Below are 25076 nucleotides of genomic sequence, written 5' to 3'. Positions count from 1 at the left end.
TAGAACTGTCGAGGCATGGAACAGCAACCATGATGAAATCTTGAATTAAGATGCCATGTGCAAAGTTGATATTATGGCTTTCCAGGTTAGCTGCCTGTGCCTTTTCTTTGTACTGAGTTCCTCAGCATGTTGTGCCATGTTTTTGTCGGATACTTTTCACTTTGTAGCTTTTTCAGAACATAATATATATGTACCTACTGCACTTATAATTAGTTTCCAATCAACACAAATCACTGAATCATTTTAGCAAAGCCATAGAACTTTACAGGCTCATTTTTCACAGGTGCAATTTGACACTCTCCCTATACTCTGGTACTGCAATAGGATGAAATTCCCGCACATATTTACGTACATAACATCAATGGCTGCTTGAGTTGACAATTGATTCCTTGCAAATTCTCCCGGCTGTGCATGAGAAAATTCTCTCCAGCCATACTAATTAATGATAAGTTAGATTATTAGATCTTGTGGCTTATGTTTATTCTGTTCTGAAGCAGTATGATGCTGCCTCTGGGACTAAAAAGTATGCATCAAAATTAATCCGCTCTCAATAATGAGGTGCTCTTATTGATGGGATGTTGGAAGTACACCTGTAACATGGCCACTATAATGGAGCAGTCTTTTAAAGTGGTAGTCACTAAACAATATTTTTACTGTATTTAAGAAGAGCTAAAAATAATGTTGTGATTTGTCAGATTGTTTTCTGTATGTCTCCCATAATAGGAATGTGTCAGATTCCCTGTGACTATATGATTTCTTGTTAGTGATAGCTATTGAAAGTCGCAAAACCTCGAACAACCAAGTTGTACCCTTTTGCTGGCTGAAGAGTACCATCTCTGACCTGTCTCATCAGCAAATCATTGAACAGAAACACTGATGAATTTTTAGACATAATGGAAGCTGGTAGGTTTTAAATGTATAATACTCTGTGTGTTATAATTCAAGGATTTGACATTAGCTTTACTCATGATGTGGGGCAAACACTCCTTAATTGAGTGTCAGCATTTGGCACAACTGAAATGGTTGAGTATCTTCTTGATCAAGGGGCAGACATCAATAAGGACCAGTGATTATCTTCTTTACACTATGCTGCTTGCTTTGGCTAACCAAACATTGTGAAGGTACCCCTGAGTTAGCTATAATGTGTGTGCATGATTTGCTGTTGTTTTAAGTTGTTGCTTCACTACGATGCCAATCCAGATTTGTGTGATGAAGATGGACAAACTTCTCTACAGAAGACACAAGAGAGGGACAACCAATGGCACCAACAAGTGGCTCACGATCCTTGGAAGAACTGCATTGTTTTCCCCTAAGTGCTAGGATGTAAACATGTTTTGTTTACCACCATGTAGCATAGCTAGGCTACAAGCATACACATTACATGTTAGCCATAGCCTAACTTGATTGTCTCTATTAACCACTGTTATATTCAGCTGTCTATAACACAGTCAGTTGTTAGTGATTCAACCATTCTATTATGTAATACTCTATGAATTCAATGGTGGTAATTGTATTGTAGTGACTACTTTAGTGTACAATGAACCTGTTAATGTGGACACTTGTAGCAAGGTGTGCAGTTCTCTGATCACCATTCTGAATATCCTGTATCAGAGATGTATCCTGACTTTGGGAAGTCTTAACTGTATAGTCTCGTGCCCAGCCGGGCTCGCGCTTTGCGCATTAGCGCGAGCCCGGCTGGGCACGAGACTATTAACTGTACTGATGTGACTGGGACCACAAACAAGCAGATATTTGATAAACAAGTGGCATCTACACTTTGAGAATTACGCTGCACACTTTGTAATGCACCTACAAGACCCTTACAAATATAAACACCTACTCAAATAGCAGAGAGTTGTATGTAGAAAGTCAAATTGGGTGATGTATGGATTGAGTTGGCCATCTTGTATAATCTGTTAGGAATGTGCACCGCTATTATTTTTAGTGCTGCTGACCAACAACTTCCTTTTGCACAAAAATATTTTTATGTCCTGTCAAACCCATGTACTTCCTGTGAGTGCCCGCAAATACAGTACCAGGAGCTTATCGAGTCCAGACTCGATAAGCTCCTGCTAGTACAGATGAAGCCTAATCCAAAGTCACTATAAGATAAGCAACTTCAACAGTGAAATTGCCTGGCTTCATGCCACTTTTACCTCTAAAAGAGGAAAATCTACAAACAACCCTCTGAAGGCTATAGAGCATGAGTTCCTTCAAGTAGGTGGGCATAATAATTGTGTAATCTCTATAGCTAGTTTAATTAAAATTTAATTATTTCCAAAGGTTGTCAGCATCTATCAAGCAACTTTCTCATTATAGCCCATCCCTCAACCTTGTCAATTTTGGAAATTATGTGTACACAATAAGCATAATAATTTATACATAAAATTTAATGAACTTTCAATCATGGGTAGCTTGGCAATAATTTGTACAGAATTTGAAGTGTTTACAGTTTCTGGCTTATTTCACACATAATCTCCCCTAACCAATACCCTAATACATAAGTTGGGAGGTATAGGACACATCAAACTCAGAAGTCATATCCAGCTGTACATAGATCTGGTCAACTGGAGAGCTAATTAAGATGTGGTCTACCATACCATCAGATGTACTGTATACATTCATAACTGTATCACAAGACCTCCTTACCAACAGTGTGTCCTACAGTAGTAGTAAATTAGTAACAAGCTAGCTAGGTTTCATTTGGAAAGTAGCCAAAGATACAACAGTCCATTATGCTATCATGAGTTCATGTCCTCCACAGAAATCACTTCTCTGGACTAAATGCCAATTGTAAATCAGTTCATGATTCAAGACAATTTAATGCTATCATGAGTTCATGTACATGTCCTCCACAGAAATCACTTCTCTGGACTAAATGCTAAATCAGAGGGTTAAAGTTTTTCAATATCAAATCACATGTTTTTTCTTACGCTGTAAAGCAGCCAACCATTATGCAGAAGCCAATTTAGTACAACAAGAAAGTGATGTAATCAATAGCTCATCAACATATTGATGTACACTCAGAAGCTGGACAGATGAACACTACAAGCTGTAAGGATGGTCAATACGTTATTCACTTTGTGCAATTTTGACTTGTACTGTTACTAGTACTTGTACAATTACTTTTGTAATTACACTTAAATGTGTGATTATTTGTACTATACTACAGTGGAGCCTTGATTATCCAAACACCAAATCAGTTGCTCAATTAAAGTATTCAAGTGTATGCTTTATTAGAGTAGTTGAGCAATGCTCTGTATGGAAGTTCGATTTTACAATTATATGAACACACTTCCCCCCCCCCCCCAATTAGTTTGGATAATTGAGGTTTGTGCTAACCAAGGGATATTAGTAGATGGGTTGGGAGTTTTATTCAAACAGTTGTACAAGAATGTATTTGACTGCATTATCTGAACCATATTTGATGACTGAAAATCATTTTTATTAAGTCAAAACCTTTTTTATGACTGAAATATAAATTACACCACTAGCACAGTTTTCAGTTCAAGAAGTTTACAATTCAATTTGTAGTTAGCACTTCTCCAGCAACAGAGATATTCCTTGTCCTCCACCAATACATGCTGATCCTATAGATCTCTTTATATCCCTTCGACGCATTTCATGAACCAAGTGGGCTGTGATACGTGACCCACTTGCAGCAAGAGGATGACCTGGAAAGAAAAACGCTGTGAGTGATTTTATAAAACTTACCAAGTAAATGGAAAAATGCAATTTGACAATATACACAGGAATTTGTTCTTCATGTAAGCATAAGAATGCTGGTATAACATGGACACTGTTGGCACCAACAAGTGTGTGCCAAGTTGTCTTGATTTCTAGCTCATTGTATAAGGGATACTGAGTTTATTTATTTGCTACTGTGTAGGACTTACAGAAGCAGGTTGTGTCCATGAGAACATGTTGACAGAGGCATAAGGGTAATACAAGTCTTACAAGACCAAGAAAAATTTTTGCAAAATATATTTTAACTGTTCGAGTGAATTATTCGAATTAAAGTGGGTTCATCAAGATCATACACTGTTTTTGTCGCATAAAACATCTAGAGAAGTGTATGATTTGAGAAGTAAGGTATACATAGAACTATATTTTAATAGAATGCACATCTCTCATCAAATGCTCTATACAACAATCACCAGTGGCACTCGTATCATTACTGACTTTCTGCTGTGAGTTGCAAATACAGTGGAACCATTGGACCCACTTTTTTTGCTGTAATGTAGACTGAGGTGGTTTTCCCCTTTCAGAGGTAAAAGGCAAAGAGCCAGATCTGTTACTAAAATCTTTTGTCCTTATGAGAGGAGGTTTATCCTTTTGTGTTCATATTTTGGAGTTTGTTACAAGAGGTTCCACTCCACTTGCTACACATGTATAACACAATACAGTAATGTACACACATACCTAAAGCAATGGCACCACCATTGACATTAGTCTTCTCCATGTCTAGTCCCAACTCTTTAGCAACTGACAAAGATTGACCAGCAAAAGCTTCATTGACCTGTACAATCATGTCCACATTATACTAATCACATATCATTGGACTACTTGCCTCAACTAAATCAATCTGGTCAAGGGACAGTCCCTGTTTCTCCAATAGCTGTTTGATTGCAGGGGCGGGACCAATACCCATGATTGAAGGGTCAACACCCACCACTGTGTAATCAACCAATCTGGCCAATGGGATGAGGTTGTGTTTGTTTATTGCCTCCTCATTGGCTAAAACTACAGCACCTGCACCGTCACAAATACCCTAAGAAAAATGTAAGTATAGGTATGTGTGTTGCACAGTATGTTATATACTGTTCATTAAATAATATTCTTATTTATTATCATAATATGACATGTATGAGGCACTGTAAGCAGTGAACAAAACTGAGTTGAAGGGTTTTAGTGATCACTAGTTTTCCACACAGATCACCTACATACTATATATAGCAGCAGAAACAGTCTTAAAGGATTCTCCATATAACATCTCTAAAGGACACTTTCTAAAGCCCATAGTACCTCTGAAACAAAATAACAGTAAAATTTGTTGAAATCAGCTGGTACCAAATGCTAGCAGAAAGTTTGTCCATGAAATTCATAGTGAAAGCATCTGTAGAGTTCCCACCATGTGCAGCATAGCATAATGCAACCTGATAATTCAATAATATTTCTGAGGACTGAAAAGTAACCGTAAATTGTAATTGCATCCATTGCAAATAGCTACAGTCCCTTATATGTACATGAACATTTTGCATAAAGTATTAATAGAACAGTTAGATGTACATTAGTGTATATAGCAGAAATGAGCTGCTGTATAGCAGCTTCATACAGCAGGTTCTTGAACACTGCAAGGTTATATGACAGTAGTCAGTCACTCACTGATGCATTCCCAGCAGTCACTACACCATTTTCCTTGAAGACTGGTTTGAGCTGTTGCAGTTTCTCAAACGATGCTTCACGAGGATGTTCATCAGCAACAAATGGCTCCTTCCCTTTCTTACCCTTCACCTCCATTGGTACCAGTTCCTCATTAAAGTAGCCATTTTTGTGAGCTAATGGAAAGTAACCAATTCTAACAGGTCCAAATTCTAGAATGCAGTACTATTAGTAAGACCTTTTATCGATGTAGTTAAGCAAAATTTGTAATACATGTAACTGTCTGTGTGATAGCTAAACAAAACATAATTGCACATGCCAGAAATCTTTAAAGCAATGGTTCTTAGAAAAGGCTCTTAAACAATTTAAAGGTTGCATATGCTTTCAAAACTGCGGTGTCAATTTTAAATAATTATACAATATGTATACACTCCTTTGAATTTTTCCATGACAGCTCCATATGCTGAATAGTTGACTGTTGGTAAGGGAGTGAGGAGTGAGCAATGACAGTATTGAAACACAAATGAGTCAATGAATCATCAAGACAGTATACAACACTTAATCTTGTTAAATAAACTAATACAACGGTACTGACCATTTGTTGGCTGGCTAGCGCAAAGCGGTCACAGTCTTCTCGAGTAATACCATACTTGTCAGCAAGTTTTTCAGCAGTCAATGCCATCGGTAGCTTACAGTAGGAGTCTGTGAGTGATGACCACAACGTGTCCTCCATCTTGAGTGAAAAAATAATACAATAATAATGTAGTACTACACTGGATGGAGCCTCATCTTAGAGCACTCTCTGAGATAAAAAATTACAATATAAGTAATTCTGCCCACAATAATAGGCAATAGCTAAACTGGCTGCTTCACAGTAAAAGTGAACAGTGCTCACAATTTTGGCTTACTTGTTTGTTACAAAAATACTGGAGAGTGTGTGTATTAAGTTACCCATCCAAAAACAGCTTATAGCTGTAAAAAAAGTGCACGTCCAAGTAAAGCAGAGTTAACTGCGACAAAAAGTAATGATATCATAATGCGGCCATGTGCGAGGTGTGCAAGTTGTAAAATTAATATTAGCTAATCAGATAATACAATGTTATTGTTAAAGTGTTAATGAGAACTATGTGATGCTGCTAGTTTTTAAGTGTGTGAGCATCTTCATAAATGCCACATAAATTTAATTCTCAATAAAGCAATGTGTATAGATTCTCTGATAGTAATAAATAGTTTGAGTTTGGCCACCTTTCCTTTGTTCGTAGCATTGCTGTATACAGGAAAGGCGGCCAAACTCAAACTATTTATTACTATCAGAGAATCTATACACATTGCTTTATTGAGAATTAAATTTATGTGGCATTTATGAAGATGCTCACACACTTAAAAACTAGCAGCATCACATAGTTCTCATTAACACTTTAACAATAACATTGTATTATCTGATTAGCTAATATTAATTTTACAACTTGCACACCTCGCACATGGCCGCATTATGATATCATTACTTTTTGTCGCAGTTAACTCTGCTTTACTTGGATGCGCACTTTTTTTACAGCTATAAGCTGTTTTTGGATGGGATTTCAATACTTTTTGTTAGAATAAGCAATCCACTGTTGATAACAGTAGGTGAGTTTCCATGGTTTTGACAGAAACCCCAGATTACAGTGACAGAATATTAAAATATAACTGTAATTTTAGTGGCCAGGGCCGCCCACATTGGGGGTAACTGGGGTATTTTGCCCCCTATCACAGCCCGAAAGGGGCCACTTGAATACCTGTTTAAAAAAAATCGATATACTCTAATAGAGCAGTCAGGATCTAGACCCTTCCTTGCCACTGGGCCCCTCTTTATCTCTTTTCCCTGGGCCCTCTAATTTCTCTGGACGGCCCTGTTAGTGGCATGCAACTGCAGTCAACTAACACCCATTTTAACTAGTAAACCCTTAACAACACTTTGCCTTTCATCTTGTACTGCATTGAAACGATCAAGATACTCTATTAGAGCAGTCACAAAACAGCTGTAACACAGCAATCAATATTTAGCATAGTTACAACTTCTGCTTAGCATCGGATTGTATAGTTTAAATTACTAGCTACTTACAGACTTTACAATATAAAAATATGGCACTTGTAGAAATGTGACTGTTCTATTAGAGTATCTCGATCTACTTCAAGCATTGACTAATTCAAGTGAAGAAGCTACGCCCCTGCCAAGAGATCTTGTGAAATGAAATGAGAATAGTAAAGAAAAGGCCAGTATGTACAGAGACAATAGAGGGGCGCGTAATTATGTCCTGTTGTAAATAAACGCCTTTAAAATTTATATTACTACTAAATAAACGCACCAGAATAGGCTTGTGTGGCTGTTGTCTCCAAGGTTGTCTCATTACTTGTCTTTTCGTGTTGAAGGGATTTAGTCGCAATTGGTGAGTTTAACTATACATGTATTTGTGTTGTAAAACTTAATTGTAAAAAGGCAATTAGCACATATCATGATAAACATGTATTTGTCACAGTAGAGTCTCTCACGAAGTCACGATTATTACGTGACATTGGACCAGGGTAAAAAATTTACTGCTATATTTAGAGGTTGTAGCGTTTGTATATCTTAGTATCTTAATAAATAATCCCCCATGATCACTAATCACTAATAGTACAGTGAAAACTGGTCATTATTGAGGCCGTAGGGACAAAATTTTCTAACCTTGCCTTTTAAAGAGGTGGCTGCATTATGCGGCCTTAAAAAAGGTAAGAAGCATGCTGTTCTAACTGGCTATAGCGATGGATTTAGTGTATGACAGCGTACGAGACAGTGAGTGCTGGCAGCAAGGGGGCAGCCAATCTGTTAGAGCACCAAAAGCACTGCTTCAGACATAGGCAGTTGACTGTCAGCCCCAAGTGTAAAAAGTTTCACTATTGGTCCTTATAAGCTCCTGATGAAGAAAGTGATGAAGTCATTATCCATAGGATAAATTTTTCAGAGTATCCATTTCAGTTCTACAATATAGTAGCCAAGCATAAGATGAACATAACACAGCATTCCAGTAGTTTAGTGGTGACCACAACACTGCCTGAGTTAAACTGTGGTGAGATTTGAGACTACCAGAAGCCCTGGAATGTCTTCAACACATGAAATACCAAATATCTAATGCCTGGCTTTCATCCACAGTGGACCTGTCTTGGTGGCCACTTGTACAGAAGGGAAACAGCTGTCGCACAGACTTGCGAGCGAAACAGCTAGTTGCCACACCCCTTAATTATCAATTTGTAAAATCTTTAGCAAAATTGTGTGTGCGAGCAAGTGCGATGTGGCAGTGCCGTGTATATGGTTGCTGCCTAGCAGTGACACATCACGAGTATTGAAGTCACAATGCGTTACTGTATCATCCATCTAAATACAATCTCTGAATGTGTCATTTTGTGTAGAGAGCAATCTTCCACAAGAAGTGACCTGCAGGTTTCAGTGTATATTGTTAACCATTAATATTGTTCACAATATTGTGAACTATATGTACAGTGAAACCTCACTTAGTGGCCACCTCTTTAATAAGACCACCTCATTATATTGGCCACTTCTAGTAGGTCCCAAATATAGCTAAGCATTACTTATGACCTCATTAATAAGGCCACCTTGTTATTCAGGCCAATTTTTTTGGTCCCACAGCCTGCCATATTAATGAGGTTTCATTGTACTTATGTGAATTTTTATTTTTCGTAACTTTTCTTCAGGTTTACTGATGGGCACTATGAAGCATTGTTGACTGGTACGTGTATAATGTGGTGACTTGAAATGCTAAAACAGTATGTAGCATGTCTTGTATGTACATGTAATGTGTTGTAATGTGTCCACACATCCACACATCTTAGGAATAAATATAATTGTATTCTCTATAAATAGTCAGTTCCATTGTGCCACTGGGTCATAAGTTGGTTGAGTATGGATCATCCAGGGCACTTGAGTCACATTTTGTCCTGGCCAAGTGGATCTCATCCACTGACAGAATATACAGGATCAGATCACGTGTATAAATTACGGTGGAACTTGTTTATTGCCACCTTCACTCATTCAGCAGGTAACAGTGTATAAATTCTCAATTGGAATTGGCTTTTCAAGAGTGGTTGTCTTTCTATACTAGTGGCCATTAAGATAAGTTGTACTGATAGAGTGTACATACTAGAGATGCAACAATATCCTCCACTTAGTGTCGTTTAATGGAGACTATGTATTATTGCATTTAAATACTATACTATTATATTGCAACTCTAGCACGTATTTATAACAGGAATGTTTGTTAACTGTGTAGACATACTGGAGCCACACCCACTCATCTGGATTCTACAAATGGAGTCATACCAACTTGTTGTCATCATACTTACTCGTTACTCCCATTGTATTTGGATAAATATACATGCCGTCATGTGAGACTTGCTACCATGGCGGGCCACTGGAAAACATTTGCATAGCAGTTATATTACAGTCATTATTGTACAATTCTTACATTATTGTTGTGAAAAGTGTTTGGTATTCATGTGTCCCCTCTGTATGTTGTAATTACATGTGTAATTTTGTGTGGGGGTGCTATAAAATGCAATAATGCATGGTGACAATTGTATTAGGCGATTTTGCACACTTCCTTTTAAGCTAGCTACATGTGCTAATTACTCACAGCTTGTGTCAACAACTGGTAACCGCAGTTGTACTCTTGTGTCATTCTTTAAGCCGCGCCCTTAGAGGACAAATTATGTGGGGGCGACTAATTTCAAAACGAAGGATGGTATGCAGCACCATAGATTATATCTATGGACTATAATCTATGGCAGCACACTTCTTGGCTATATGTACTGATTAACTACATAGAGCGCCAGTTCATCAATACCCAGTGACCGCAGTTGTGTTCTGCGTCATTCTTTAAATTCCGAGTAAAATTCTTAGAGAGTAAATGACGTGGGGGCGACTAAATTCAAATTTCAAACTAGCCATTCTCGAAAACAAATGTTTCAATCTGAACGAAACTTTCAGAACAGTTTAAAGACACATTGCCCTACATGCCAAGCGAGTATTGCGGAAAACAACAATCTGGGATTTGTATTTGGCCTCTAGGTCGACTGAGGACGACTGAAACTTCGTTTGGTGCTGAAATCACGACTGTAGGGTAATCATGTATGGTGAAATCGATGATGTGAATCTTGAGGTGATTGAGTGAATACTGAAGCGATAACAGGGCGATGAATGTTCGGAATGCACAAAGGAACGCAAGGCATACACCTGCGGTTGCGTCTAACCGCATGCGATAAAAAAAAAAAATGAAACTTCCCCTTTGATGTCAGCAACCTCGATCACGAAACAATCGGCATGGATTTGCTTCACTGCTTGTGTGGTAGTTACTAGTGACACGATGAGTTCAACTCCAGAGTTTCAGAAGGATAGCGTAAGTGACGGGTGGATTACAGGAAGGCCGAATTTGACAACGTTCGTTCTTGTAAAATCCTCACGTAGTGGTCGCGTCATTTATTGTCTGCGGCGCGCGTTTCTGCTTTACTGGCCGCGCAACTCACTACCGTGAGTCTTGATAGTTGAATCCTACCAAACTGCAGTGCAATATCTAGTATCTTAAGACTTCTGAATAATTTTATTTGTGAAGATCAGTGTATTCATAGACTCAATAATGTTTACGAGGATTGGAAATGGAAGTCGGTGCATGTGGGATCTGTGTTTCAGTTATTTTTGGTACTTCTTACTACAAAGCAGGACAATTCTATTGGATAAATTGGACAGTTGTGGCTACATAGTTAAAATACTCACTGGCAGAAAAGAGTACAATTATTGATTCAGACCCACATTTTGGCTGACATGGTTACGAAAATGTTTACAACCAGCAGAAATACTTTACCTTAGTATATTACACCTAAACTACTCTATTAGTGTGTAACACAACCTAGTAGTGAAGTGTTCAAGTGAAATTTACAAGGTATCAAGTGACATCAACTAACATTGGGGATTTAGTACACAAGCAATGGTGTAGACCACTTTAGTTTCAAATCCTGGTAAGTGTTATAGTATCTATGATATATCCCATGTACCAAAGTGTTGAATTTAGCTAAACCATCCTCTAGGTTTTAACTACGTACCATGTAGAACATCAGTGGGTACTGGGTGGGATAGAAAACGTACAAATAACTATTAGGCCATCATTCAGAATTCTTAACCAGGAATACAGAACATCCTCAACAGGTGTGGGACCTCTTAAAAGGTATATGTACATACAACTAATCTAAATTAGAATTTGATATCTATGCACAATGTGTGTATAGCCATTCATAGCATGTACAGTAGACCCTTCCCTTGTTTATCCAAAACAAGTTGATGTTGTGCTACTTCTAAAAACCAGGCGCCATGCAGCTAGCTAACTCATCTATGCTATTATAAATTGACCAACTATGTATTACTACTTTACAATAGGGTAATTTTGGGTTGTGCAATAACATTATTAGCTAATTCTCGTACTTCGTAATTCATGAAATATTCGTAATTCGTTCAATTACGTTGCTATGCACTGCTAAGGAAGCGTTTGTTAAACAAACCGCTTTTACCAACATATTACGCACAGAAGTATCTTCTAAACTGTTTTATAGTTTGACTAACGTGTTTTTTTCACACAAATTCTCTCGACAAAGCCTCAAAGCTGCTCTTCATTTTCGTTCGCGTACGTAAGGGATACGCCCCCTTTCAACTCGAAGCGATAGGCTATTCCTGGCAGTGTACGAGGCCTGCACCGTTGTTTTTCAGTTGCTAAACGCCTGAAAACCTCAAGGGGAAGGTAGTCTGAGGAAAGTCGCCACACCCGTATTTCAGTCCGCCGAAAAGAAACCGCCTCAGAGCCAAGTTCACCTGTGCAGAAGTTTAATACAGACTTCATTTCACTTTAACTTCCAACGTAAAAGCTGCTTTTACCATTATTAAACAATTTTGCTCACGTGGGTGCGTACGGACAAACATAGGTAGATAGGTAGATAGATAGGTACACACACACACTTTTACCAAGAGTTCATAATATATATACTAAGGAGAGTATCCTACTCTCATATACCACTGTAGAAAGGCGTATCGTGAAGTTATGACGTAACACTTCTGAGTTCGCCCGTTTTTCTTTGTATAATTAATGATGTCATTAGTTGAACATGGTATCGCTTTAACGCGTGCCTACCAACGTCGCTAGCAACCAAATTCACTCCAGCTCTAAGTGTTTCTCACCCAACTACAATCGTTCCTTCATGGGTTAAGACTGCTTCGTAGGCGTTTCTTACTAGGCCATTCACGAATACGGCTATCCTGAGCATCGCAAGTGTGAAACGGTGCTAACGATTCTTGTACTTTTACGGCTTCATGTACGTAACAAACCACAACATTTTGTCGTTACGTCATAACTTCACGATACGCCTTTCTACAGGGGTATATGAAAGTAGGATACTCTCCTTAGTATATATATTATGAACTTTTGCTTTTACGAAAACAATTTCAGTAAACCAGGCGAGCGCCCACAGCCGGCCAAAGGCCGGATGTGGGCGCGCGCCTGGTTTAAAAACATTTGAGTACAAGTGTCTATTACAAAGCTCTGTATATAACTCTGTATATAATTGTATGGGCTTCAGTTATCCAAACTATTCACTTATCTGACCACTTTTACCATTGCCTGAGACACATTGAGGTTCAGATAACTGAGGGTCCACTATATACCATACATGATGTCAAGTCAAGACTTTGGGATGTTTACTGACACGAATGGGAGAAACTGTACAATTGGAAATTTATCACTTAAAGGAAAATTTGGCAGATAGCAAAAGAAAAAGTTTTATACTAGGGCTGCAATGAATGTCAAATTTAGTATTGGATGCTTTAATGAACAGATACCAAACTATTTGGTAACATTTTGATTAGTGCAAAAGTGCTAGAATTCAGCTACGTACATATTACCACATACATACACTTCCTCTCTGAAATATATGCAAAATTAATCGTGGTTGTAATTTTACATGGCTGAACAGTCCATCTTGTAGAAATATAGCTGGTAACCAACACCATTTCCTCTGATGGTAAATTTGGTATCCGGATAAAATCTTAATGAACAAACAAATCAAATGTTTGTTGCAGCACAAATTTATGCAAATAAAACTTCAGAAAATCAAAATGAATTTGACAAATTTGCTAACTTGTTTTGCCCTTGCCTCATATAATGATATACTAATACACACAGAGCATATACGTAGTGTAGAGTGCACAATTGAATTACCTTCAGGTCCATTCCCAAGGGGGATCCCCAGCATGCATTCCTCACAGCATAGGGCGCTTGACTCATACTCTCCGTACCTCCAGTGAGTACTATGTTGGCTTCTCCTAGCTTGATCTCCTACAAGTGAAATAGTTGAAAATAACCAGTCAACAACAGCACATGTTTATACATACATATGTATTGGTACATTTATGAACATGGTGAACTATATATTCTTGTATATTCAAGCACCCAATATATCAGTGCTAATGATCAAGTAATAGGCCCCAAACATACATAGTTAAGACCACCTTGTAATTGAAGCCATATTTTTAATCCCACAGGTGGTCCTACAGGTCATCTTGTAGAGACTTCAGCTACAAACAAATCACCCTGTAGAGAGTTCAGCTACTAAAAGATCACTGTGTAGATAGTTCAGCTATAAGAATTAACCTTGTAGAGAGTTCAGTTACAAAGAAACCACCATGTAGAGAGTTCAGCTGCAAACAAACCACCCTGTAGAGAATTCAGCTACAAATAAATCGTCCTGTAGAAAGATCAGCTAGAAGAAGTTACCTTGTAGAGAGTTCAGCTACAAAGAAACCATCATGTAGAAAGTTTGACTACAAACAAGTTATCCTGTAGAGAGATCAGCTAGAAGAAGTTACATTGTAGAGAATTCAGCTACAAAGAAACCATCATGTAGAGAGTTCAACTACAAACAAGTCACCCTGTAGAGATATCAGCTAAATACAAGTTGCCTTATAGGGATCAGCTACAAACAAATCACCCTGTAGAAACATGTGTTGGAAACAAATCACCATGTAGAGAGTTCAGCTAGAAACAAGTCACTCTGAAAAGAGTTCAGCTACAAACAATGGGAGTTTCAGCTACAGTTCAGTTATGTATAAGAAGTCACCTTATTACCTACAGTATGTGATTATCATTCATTGTTAAATATACAAATATTTTTAATCAGACAAAAAACTGTACACAACATTTCTTCCTTTGTTCCACATGCAATTCCTGCAGAAAAGAAAAAAAAACAAGTTAGAAGGAAGCACCAAAGCCAGTTAATGGCTGGCTTTGCAGCTTGCAATACAAAAAGAAGTGATATCTAAACCAAAACAGCCAAGCTGTAAAAAAAGAGTGCGGCTCCCAAAAAGGCCAGGATGAAAAAAGATGTGAAATCCAAGGTGGTGGCCAAGAAATGGCTGTGATGGTAGGTTAATAGCAAAAATTTTTAATTATGACAATTCAGGTGAATTTGGTGGAGGAGGCAACACAAAGTCACCTGAATTGTCGTAATTAAAATTTTTGCCATTAACCTACCATCACAGCCATTTCTTGACCACCACCTTGGATTTCACATCTTTTTTCATCCTGGCCTTTTTGGGAGCCGCACTCTTTTTTTTACAGCTTGGCTGTTTTGGTTTAGATAGGCTATAGCATGATACAGGATAGTATAGACCATATACTGGTGTGCACATGCTTTAGAAATCCATTGTAGAGATTCAGCTGACATACCTCAGTTTCATTCATAAAAACACACCAAGCTGATCTCCCATAAGCAACACACATTCTTGTGTTTATGGGGAACACACAAATAACTAACTCAACTGTAGATACACCTATATGGTGTACTGTGTGTTAACCCTCAAGTTAAGGCCTGCACAATACGTGGTAAATCAAGACTCAGAGTCACGAGGCCAAGAAGCACAAAGCGCGTGCCCACAATAATAATAATAAACACTCAACCATTACTGTGATCAAGACTCACTACCGTGAGTCACGAGGCCAAGAAGCACAAAGCGCGCGCCCACAATAATAATAATAAACACTCAAGCATTACTGTGATCAAGACTCACTACCGTGAGTCGCAAGGCCAAGAAGCACAAAGCGCGCGCCCGCAATAATAATAATAACTAGACAGATGCTAAAGCATGTGGGGGCGAGCCTGAGCTGATATATTGAAGCTTTATAGTGATCAGCACTGAAAAGTGAAGTGTGATACTGTTATATCAATGAAATAGCTGCAAAAACTTCTAACAACAATTACATCGAGTGTTGCTGGAGACCTAGGTAAACTGTTAACAAATGACGTAACGTCTTGTGGAAGATTGAGTATATGTCCACTATATTCATATTGTCCATAAGGAAGGCGATAGATGGACATGATTGGAATTATCCGAGAAATCAACATTTCTTTGCATTGAGTCAAACCCTACACACAAATAGACACACACACACATTCTGTATTAACCACATTATAAACTCTAGGTATAAAGTAACCAGTCTAGAAAAGTGTCTATGTACAGAAATGTGTGTCATTAAAAGATGACTTCTACTGTATCAACACATCCGCTATTTTGATTTCACACACCTTACCACTATCAACAGTTCTATATTACTACTAAAAGGTAAATTAATTTTGTGGAATTGCTGCACTGGCAAAGACTGTATTTAACACCATGAGGTGGAAATATGCTTTTACAACATTAATGGAACTTACAGATAGTTCATGTGGCACTGGACCTGGATCCATGTTATTTTCCTGAATAATATTAAGTTAATGTTTTATGAATGTGAATTAACATAGAGATTACTTTTTTATTAGAAGCTGTCAAGCAGAACAGTTAGGCCCCTATTTGGTGATTATTAGTTTCTCATCCAGCCTTTCTAATTATTATGATGCGGGCGGGAGGGTATTACCATTATGCCATTATTTTATAATATTAACACACTGATGTACAGACCTTGTCCAAATTGTCTTTCTTTCTTACTACAAACATTTCCTTCACTACTTTTCGTGATCGCCAACTGTTTTTCGACAGTCAACTGAAAGCCTGCTTTGATGAAGTCGATAAAACACGATTGCAACTGGCACTACAGCAATTTGCTAAGGAAACAACAGTTCTCCTGGCGATATTTAGTGCATTGTAGCATTCATCAACAAACAATTATAACAGTTTGGTATCACGTGTTCTTCTGAGCATGTACAGAGTAAATAATGGCTTACCATGCGGTAGCTTAAGAAGGATGCGGGCGGTGGATGAGAAACTAATAATCACCAAATAGGGGCCTTAGCTACTTTTGCCGTATTTCACGGTACCAAGAGGTATTTCAGAATGGAACAGTCTGTGCAGTATTCCAGATGTTGAAATATTTATGTATATAATATGTTAATTTATACAGATGTAATGGTAACTGATGTAATTGTTTAGGACTGTGATTGTGACAACTTAAATTGAAATTATTACACAACGGTAGCCATGACTATTATTGTAGACTATAAAGGCATAATTACAACTACAAGAAGTAAACGTACAGATGATATTGTCCAAGTGATGGCTGCGTACGTAATTGTTGGACTATTGTGTTGGAATTGCGGCTGGCCGTCAAAACTGCCAACATCAATTTGTCCATCTGCACTGGTTTCTTCTTCTTCTTCTGTGCACAAATCATATCCATCTTCCTCTTCATTGTAGCTGTTGTAGGGCTCGTCGTCTTGCTCGTCATAGTGGAGAGGATCTATTGCATAATGTTCACTTTGATGATTCGACCATCCAAAAATGTGCAAACTGCCTCGTTGCTGGTATTGGATACGTACGAAGTGTTGTTGTTCACTCAAACTACTATCCATGGCAACGCTGCCCTTGTCACGCACATGTCAATTTTAGAAGAGCGCTGTAACTTGTGTCAACATTGGAGGCCATATTGACCACATGTTCTGTACAGTCGCAATGAAATTCACCGCTTTCGTAATGTAAATGTTCGGGCACGCGTACAACGCACGGCAGCCTGCGTGGGGGCTATCCGTTTTCGTATTGTAAATTTTTGGGCACGCGACGCTCGTACAACACACGTACAACGCACGGCGACTACCGGTATGTGTGGGGCTCGCTCAGGCTCACCCCAATAATAAACACGCGACCACTACTGTGAGTTTTCTTCGTCATCGCATCCCATTTGAGCGATTTTCTTTCAACCATGAAGTCGTATTGTAAAAAGGCTGCGGCTATCAGGGGCTTTTTACACAATGTATCTGTACATTTAATTATAATTTCGCTAAAAGTTGTTCGTTAGTTTATGAGATCGACTTTGTGCTCTTTGAAGATTCAAACTTGCCGCCATGACGTCGAGGTATGAGGCGCCCGCCTCAATTCCCAAACCCAAACAGTGTGAGTGGGCAAGGTCATTAGCCATAGCGAGCTGGCTGATTTGATAGACATTGTGCTGTCAACTCTTGGTTTAATTGTGAGTCCAGTCACTGATTTTTGTTTTAAATTCGCCACGGTATGCCTCCACTGACTCGTTATAGCGTGACTCCGGCCCATGTAGGGCCGTACATAGCTGTTTCATACCCACTGTAGTGATATAGTTGAAGTAACTTAGCTACTGCTACATTACCCGTGCACGTCTTTAATCCCGCCCCAGCCCTTCAGTGCCTGTAAAACTTCAGTGTTCACTTAAAAAGCCAGCATCAGCGCATCACCTTTCAGCACTTAACCCACAATTATAGAAACTCTTTAATGATAGCATGAATATACTGTAATAGTAAACATTTACATTTTGATGATCCCATAAAATTAAAAAAATGACTACAATAGCACAAGAAGCTAGATACACTAGACTAAGTGTTTGGCTATGAAGTACCACCACGAGTTCATAATATAGTAGTGGGCCGGGGTCTTGGTAGCTACCACATATTAATTTTTCTTCACCATTTGCGTGATTTGTTCATTTTCCATAAACTCACCCGCCAACAGTCACGACATCAGTATCTACCCTGCATATACAGAAAGGGATAAGGTTTGGTAAGGCACAGCTAACTAAAAACATGTAATCATATGGTCAGACTAACATGTCAACAAACACTTAATTCCACTATTATGATTACTGTTAAAGTGAGCATCCCACATAGCCATTCCCAAGATGTATTCAGCATACTGCAGCAGTTGATGACCAATTTTGGAGTATATTACTTGACTTGTTTTGTGGTTCTCACCTACATTGTTGACATAACAATTTTTGTTGCTAGGAGACATATAAACTAGGAGGGATTAATGGTTATAGCATAATAGTAAACAAGTTACACAACAACAAAGGAAATTTTAATAAACTAGCAGTGATTGGATAGTTGATAGATAAAAGTAGAAGACAATTTTGTAGTTTTTCCAGTCCTGATTCAGGGGCGGATCCAGGGGGGGGGGGGCTTTGGGGACTGAAGCCCCCCCCTTCATATTTAGGCTTTACTTGATCAATATGCTGAGTATCATAATGAAATTTTGTCTTAGCATAATTATATGATCACTAATAATACAAATACTCATAAAACCACCTTATAAACATCTTTTCAAGGTATTATCAGTGGATTTATGCTAAAGTTTATGTAACAAGGACCTGGATCAGCATTGGAGGTGTACAAGATCGAGATACTCTAATAGAGCAGTCAGCTAACTACTCTAATAGAACATTCACTGGAAGCATATAGCTAGTTCTGATATGGAATTTTTCCAAATCTGCCTGCACCTATACATACAATGAAGTGCATTGGTTTGTTTAAAGGGCTTCATTCATCTACTTGTGTAGTTAATATGTATGGCAATACTTAATTCAGGTACACAATTACCATTGAAAATGCTCTCAAATTCAATCTTGTATTGTTCAAATTTCAAAAATTTCTACTTTCAACATTATTATTCTAACATGCACCTATTCTTGGTTGTCCGTACCTACCCAAACTTTTCCATTAGCAAAATGCTTCAGAGAGCCATACCTATAATCTAAAGGCAGTATATAAAATATCTACAGGCAGAAAATATTAGGGATTTTATGTGGAAATGTCTCCAAATTGCAGTATTTTAGCATCAATTTTTCAAAATTTTCCTGGGGGGGCATGCCCCCAGACCCCCCTAGTTCCAGCATGCTTCGCATGCTGGGAAACACCTCTACCCAAGAGATTAGTACCTTGACTTAGCCCCCCCCTTTTATAAATCCTAGATCCGCCCCTGCTGATTGTTTGACAATAAGCACATTGGCTGCTATAAGCATGAAAAAAGCAAGACAGACTAAATTTTAACTCAAGGTTTATGATGCAAACTCATTATGCACCTACTAATGTGCTACCCCACCACCCCCCTTGGATGTAAAGCCTGTAAGTGGGGCTTTACAAGGCGAATTGACATAAAACTGCTGCTTCACTATGGAGCATTTGACAATCATTCATTAAGCACCCAAGTATTTTTCTACACTATGTCAAATCCCCCACATTGCAACTGGAGCCAGTGGTGCATGGGGATTTGACACAATAGGTTTGTCCTACCATGGGGCATTTAACATTCGGTTGTGCCCACTATAGCCCTATATATGCCAAAGGGGGGTTAGTAGGGCAATACATTGATATGTGCATTATATATATATAATATGGTGCATCTACTGGGGTAAGTATAGATTAAGCCTGTACCTTGCGGGCCTAAGCATGTTCCTTTCCTGTTTTGAAAAATAATCTTTTATTGCCTGCCCCTAACTGGAGTTTGCCTGACACCTTCAACATCACAAAAAGTTATCTAAAATGGTTAATTTAGCTTTGACCATTGGCAAACTACAACACTCAACAATTATATCAGGGTATATACATAACTCTATTCTATATATCTGCCCAGTTACTATATAGTATAGGGTCCATGGTTGTCTCAGATCTGCTCATATTATTATCACATCAATCAATCGATGCATAGTAATTATGGCCTACTGTATGTACGCATTGCACTGAGCCCTCAAAAATATTAACTCATTTGTAGTATTGACTTACCCGCTAATCATTCAAACGCCTGACACATTATTTATAGCCAAAGTTTTCACCATACATTATAGAAAGCCATAAAAGTATATAGCCTATTAACCTTTCCTGAACTGTCGGTGGAAGCATTTGTTTGCTCTTGACATCTTTGTTGTCATCACCAACCATCTTGGTTGGTTGAAATGTTGAGAAAATATCCTCTTTCATTTTTAGGCCAGGCAAAGTTGATTGACAGTTTATCGTCCGGGATATTTGAAAAAGTCATGCGGGCGGGAGGTCATATTTCATAGTTTTTAACATGGAAAAACATTTAAAAAGTAGCTTCACACAGTTGCTAGCTACTTTAACAATGATTGCAGAGCTTATTTGATTACATCACTGTTAATACTTAGCTATTCGTTTATGCAATCTCTCTTTAGAATCGTCACGTTTGTTGCACACACCATGTTTTAATATACAAAAACGAGTTCAGAAGCGTAAGCAATGATTATCACGTGAGAAATAATGAATTATGAAATTATTGCTCTATTCCTAAAAACCCGTGCGGGCGGTGACGATAAACTATGAATTAATTTGGCCTGGCCTTAGCTGTTTTCTCAGGGTTCAGCTCAACTTGTTCGCAGTCTGACCCACACAACTAGAACAAGCCAGCTACAAGGCTCTAGCCTACACAAGCATAGTATATAATCACTACGGCATGGGAGATTCCTGTCTAAAATTACGACGGTAGTTATATAGCCGTTTACAATGACTTAGCTATACAAGAACTTACCCGGCAATTTGCTGGGAGAATAGGGTGATGCATTCAGTAGGGACCCGCCGATTATGCTCATAATTTTACCTATTATGCTATGCTGCACTGCTCAAAAATTCACCTATTATGCTTAAATTAATGCTCAATATTTACCTATTATGCTCGATTATGCTCAATGTCCATGCCTTAGTTCATATGCTTTGCTACTAGTTTAACACTGTATAGAAAGAAAAAAATGAGTGGCTGGAACACAAATAATAAATTCTTGCTGCATGCCTGCATGTAAGAGAAAAGATCGATATACTCTAATAGAACAGTCAGTTTGATGATTGTTCTATTAGAGTTACTGACTGCTCTATTAGAGTATATCGATCTTATTTTGCAATTGTCATTTTTCCAGCAAGAATTTACACTATCGCACAAATATTTAACCTATTATGCTGGCATTATGCTCAATGCTTTTAGGTACCTATTATGCTCAAAATTATGCCAGCATAATCGGCGGGTCCCTAGCATTCAGTGCCGTCAGGCTTCGTGTCCATTCCGAGGCACACATTCAGCAACAACTCGCAGTTGATTCGGCTCCACTTGTCACGCACAGATTTTGACTAGACTAGTTATATCACCAACCCACTGCTTCAGCAAGAACAGTTAAGACTGTAGCCTCGACTTCAGTTGCCGGTTCTCAGTATTTACGTAAAACATCACGCGAGATATCACGCGAGTCCTTGCGGGAATTTGAACATTATTTTCAGTTTGAATGAATTTTCTCTTAGCAAGTCACTTTTAGTAGCGCTTGTAAACACTGAACTTGGAAGCTTTTGCTACTAATTTAGCTAGCTAATCTGTTGCTGAAGCTGTTATTATGCATGCATGCATGCAGTGTCTCCTATGTAATATAATACCTAACTGTATGTTCTCTATCAACAAAAAGTAGTGATATCCTGTGCCAAAAACAGCCCAGTTGTAAAAAAAAGCGAGGCCAAGAAATATATTACACTGCATTGTTACCAACATTAATTTAACTAAAAATTTACAATTAGTTTCTATACTTGGCCATCTTTTTGCACTGCATGTATCTTAAAATAAAAAGATGGCCAAGTAGAAACTAATTGTAAATTTTTAGTTAAATTAATGTTGGTAACAATGCAGTGTAATATCTTTTATCATCTCATGCAGTAGTATTGGTTATATTGCAAGCACACATGTGCAGCTAGCTGGATGTGATAATGTGAAGCATATAGAAAATGAATGCACAAAAGGGCCTATATACTACTGTAAATGCTTTCTTGGCCAGATTTTGATGTCATGTCTTTTGGTTACTCCATGAACATGTACTTGTGCATTCTTGGTCTCGCTTTTTTTTACAGCTTGGCTGTTTTTGGCACAGGTTTCTTATTAATTATTTGGCCTCTTCCATGACAACCTTAATATAATCTGCATAGCCACGGAAAGCCCACAAAGGGACCGCAAAGCTGTGATACCAGCATAAGACGAAAGAGATTAGTTTAGCTAGCTAGCTATAGAGATAGGCAAAGTGATGAAAGGTATGTATGTTAAGCCAGGCTTCTTCTGAGCAGTTGCAAATTCAGAGAGGGCATCCTCCTCCCTCTTCCCCACAAAACAAGAAAATTCTATATATACAAGATCTAGATACTCTATAATAGAGCCGTCAAATACTCTAATAGAACAGTCACCAAACTACTAATGAGAACCCTCCACTGATTATGAGCCCATGGGCACACTTAGCTATGTAGCCTGCTGGGAATTTTTATTGCAAATTAAATGCACTTGGTCCTTTGTATGCCATTCTCATATGTCACTGAGTTCATAACTGCCACTGATCCCAACATGCAGCTCTTGATTAATGTAGACCACTCAGAAAGTATAATTTTATTCGAGGGGTCACTAACTCACGAAAAAGGGGTATGGATTTCAAAATCTTGAACAACTTTCTCAAGATTTCACAGATATCAAAGGATTTCACAAAATCAAACGAGAGCTGCAAAATCTGATTTTAAATTACAGGTTGGCGTATATAGAGTGACAAGTTCTGAAACACCAAAAAATAGTGGGAGAAAGCCATGCAGGAGCAAAGCCTCACGAAATTGAGTGAAGCCATATAAAACCATGAGCAAAGCGAAGACATAACTATTAAAGGAAAACATACAAAACCAGGAGCAACTTGCAGCTGAAGCCCTCGGGAACAGGGCCGCCCACAGGGGGGGGGCAACTGGGGCATTTTGCCCCGGGCCCCAGCCTGAAAGGGGCCCCAGGAGGCCCCATGAAGGGCCCCCTGAATACCTGTTTAAAAGATCGATATACTCTAATAGAGCAGTCAGATCTAAATACTCTAATAGAGCAGTCACAGTATTCTTCAGAGGAGGAGTGTAGCAAGCTTATAGATAAGGAGATATGGTTGGTGCTGGGTAGTTATTGTCATTGCCAGCAGGTTGTGACCTTTTTTTTTTTTTTTTTTTTTTTTTTTTGGTCTTCACCTTACAACTTCGGTGAAGGGCCCCACTTTAACTCTTTGCCCTGGGCCCCTTAATTTCTCTGGGCGGCCCTGCTCGGGAAACAAGGCCAATCATTCAAAGGAAATCCCGTGATTAATCCCTCAAAACCAGGAGCAACTGTCGAAGCCCTATCTGGTGTGAAACCCCACAAAACCAGGAGCATCTGTATGCTAAAGTTGCTTTTGTAATTTGTGTATTGCTAAGTTTATGAAGTTTTGCTAAGTTTGCGTAGTTTGCTAAGTAAATCCGAAGCGGAACGGAACATCGGATTCCATTCTTACTCAGAATAGATTATCTCCTGTTTTTGTATGGCTTCCTCCCCAGCTCCTGGTTTTGTTTGGCTTCCACAACTCGCTTAATACAAATCCGAAGCGGAGCGGAACATCGGATTCCATTCTTACTTTTGAGCAGTTTGCAATTATCTCCTGGTTTTGTATCGCTTCTTTCCCACAGCTGCTGGTTTTGTGCGGCTTCCACAACTCGCTTAATACAAATCCGAAGCGGAGCGGAGCATCGGATTTCATTCTTACTTTTGTGCAGGAGCAGTTGAGTGTAAGCTACGGTACCAGAACGAGTATATAATCAGAATCACGATAAGAACATAAGATTTCATATTTCAGGCAGGATTTCATTGAAGGTGTACGAGATTTCGAGTCAGTTGGTGACCCCTCGATTTTATTAGTATGATTAAAACATTTTAAAAAATTCACTCCTGAAACATGTAAAAATACAGCTTCTGGAGGGCACAAAATCCTGGCTACCTACATACTACCCTGGTCATAGCGCCCCCCCCCCTGCTGAGTTGCCCCCTTGAGAACAGACCAGCCATAATGAGCCAATTTTGTACAACACTATCGGATGTTGATATCATAATACATTTTTACCATTGTGTCCGTAACAGCTAGACTAAGATCTCCTAATCACTTTTGTATTGATCTGCATGGCTGTCTGATCAGTAAAATAAATATCAGTAAACCACAGCATGGGCTTACATGTGTTCTCCTATTAGGATGCTGACAGCATACTTATTTACCACTTGACAATTTGACATAACCAATTCAGCCACATCACACAACTATGCTGTTAGGACCTGTCTAGTAATACTGACTATCACAAGCAAGTCACATGAGGATCACATGTTTGTACTAATGCTAATCACTCATTTAACTATATTCATGTGGCTTTGTGTAAGACTTTGTATACATCTATACCTCGTTTGGGTTTTGTAATGAATATAAATGTTTTGTTCATATACAGTACCCTTTGTTCTAAGCCTGTGGTTTATGTGTGTCTTTAAATACTGCATGCTTGCTGTACCTGCTCAATCTGTTTAATGCTTTACCAAAATCCTCTTG

The 25076-nt window shown here is 38.5% G+C and overlaps 1 protein-coding gene and 1 long non-coding RNA gene across 3 annotated transcripts; one reads left to right on the top strand and one right to left on the bottom strand.

Moving 5' to 3' along the window:
* The first annotated feature begins 686 nt into the window (after window positions 1–686).
* Window positions 687–1309, top strand: LOC136253285 (uncharacterized). The gene is made up of 3 exons (XR_010700049.1): window positions 687–903; window positions 959–1121; window positions 1173–1309. It is a non-coding gene; the product is annotated as an uncharacterized lncRNA (long non-coding RNA).
* A 2117-nt stretch (window positions 1310–3426) lies between these two features.
* On the bottom strand, window positions 3427–17403 carry LOC136253388 (3-ketoacyl-CoA thiolase, mitochondrial-like). 2 transcript variants are annotated; one of them, XM_066046039.1, is made up of 7 exons: window positions 16978–17403; window positions 16162–16203; window positions 13671–13787; window positions 5978–6115; window positions 4571–4771; window positions 4423–4519; window positions 3427–3674 (listed from the first exon to the last, which is right to left on the bottom strand). In XM_066046039.1, the coding sequence occupies exons 1-7, from the start codon at window positions 17290–17292 to the stop codon at window positions 3535–3537; spliced, it is 1050 nt and encodes a 349-aa protein (XP_065902111.1). In that variant the 5' UTR covers window positions 17293–17403; the 3' UTR covers window positions 3427–3534. The 2 variants fall into 2 exon arrangements, with proteins under 2 accessions (XP_065902111.1, XP_065902112.1); XM_066046040.1 differs by lacking the exon at window positions 16162–16203 and having other exon boundaries at window positions 3428–3674; window positions 16978–17402.
* Between the last annotated feature and the right edge of the window lie 7673 nt (window positions 17404–25076).

This window comes from Dysidea avara, chromosome 4 (genome assembly GCF_963678975.1).
Source record: "Dysidea avara chromosome 4, odDysAvar1.4, whole genome shotgun sequence".
Lineage (NCBI taxonomy): Eukaryota > Metazoa > Porifera > Demospongiae > Dictyoceratida > Dysideidae > Dysidea > Dysidea avara.
Note: the sequence above shows the minus strand (reverse complement) of the source record. Positions and strands in the feature narration are given on the sequence as shown.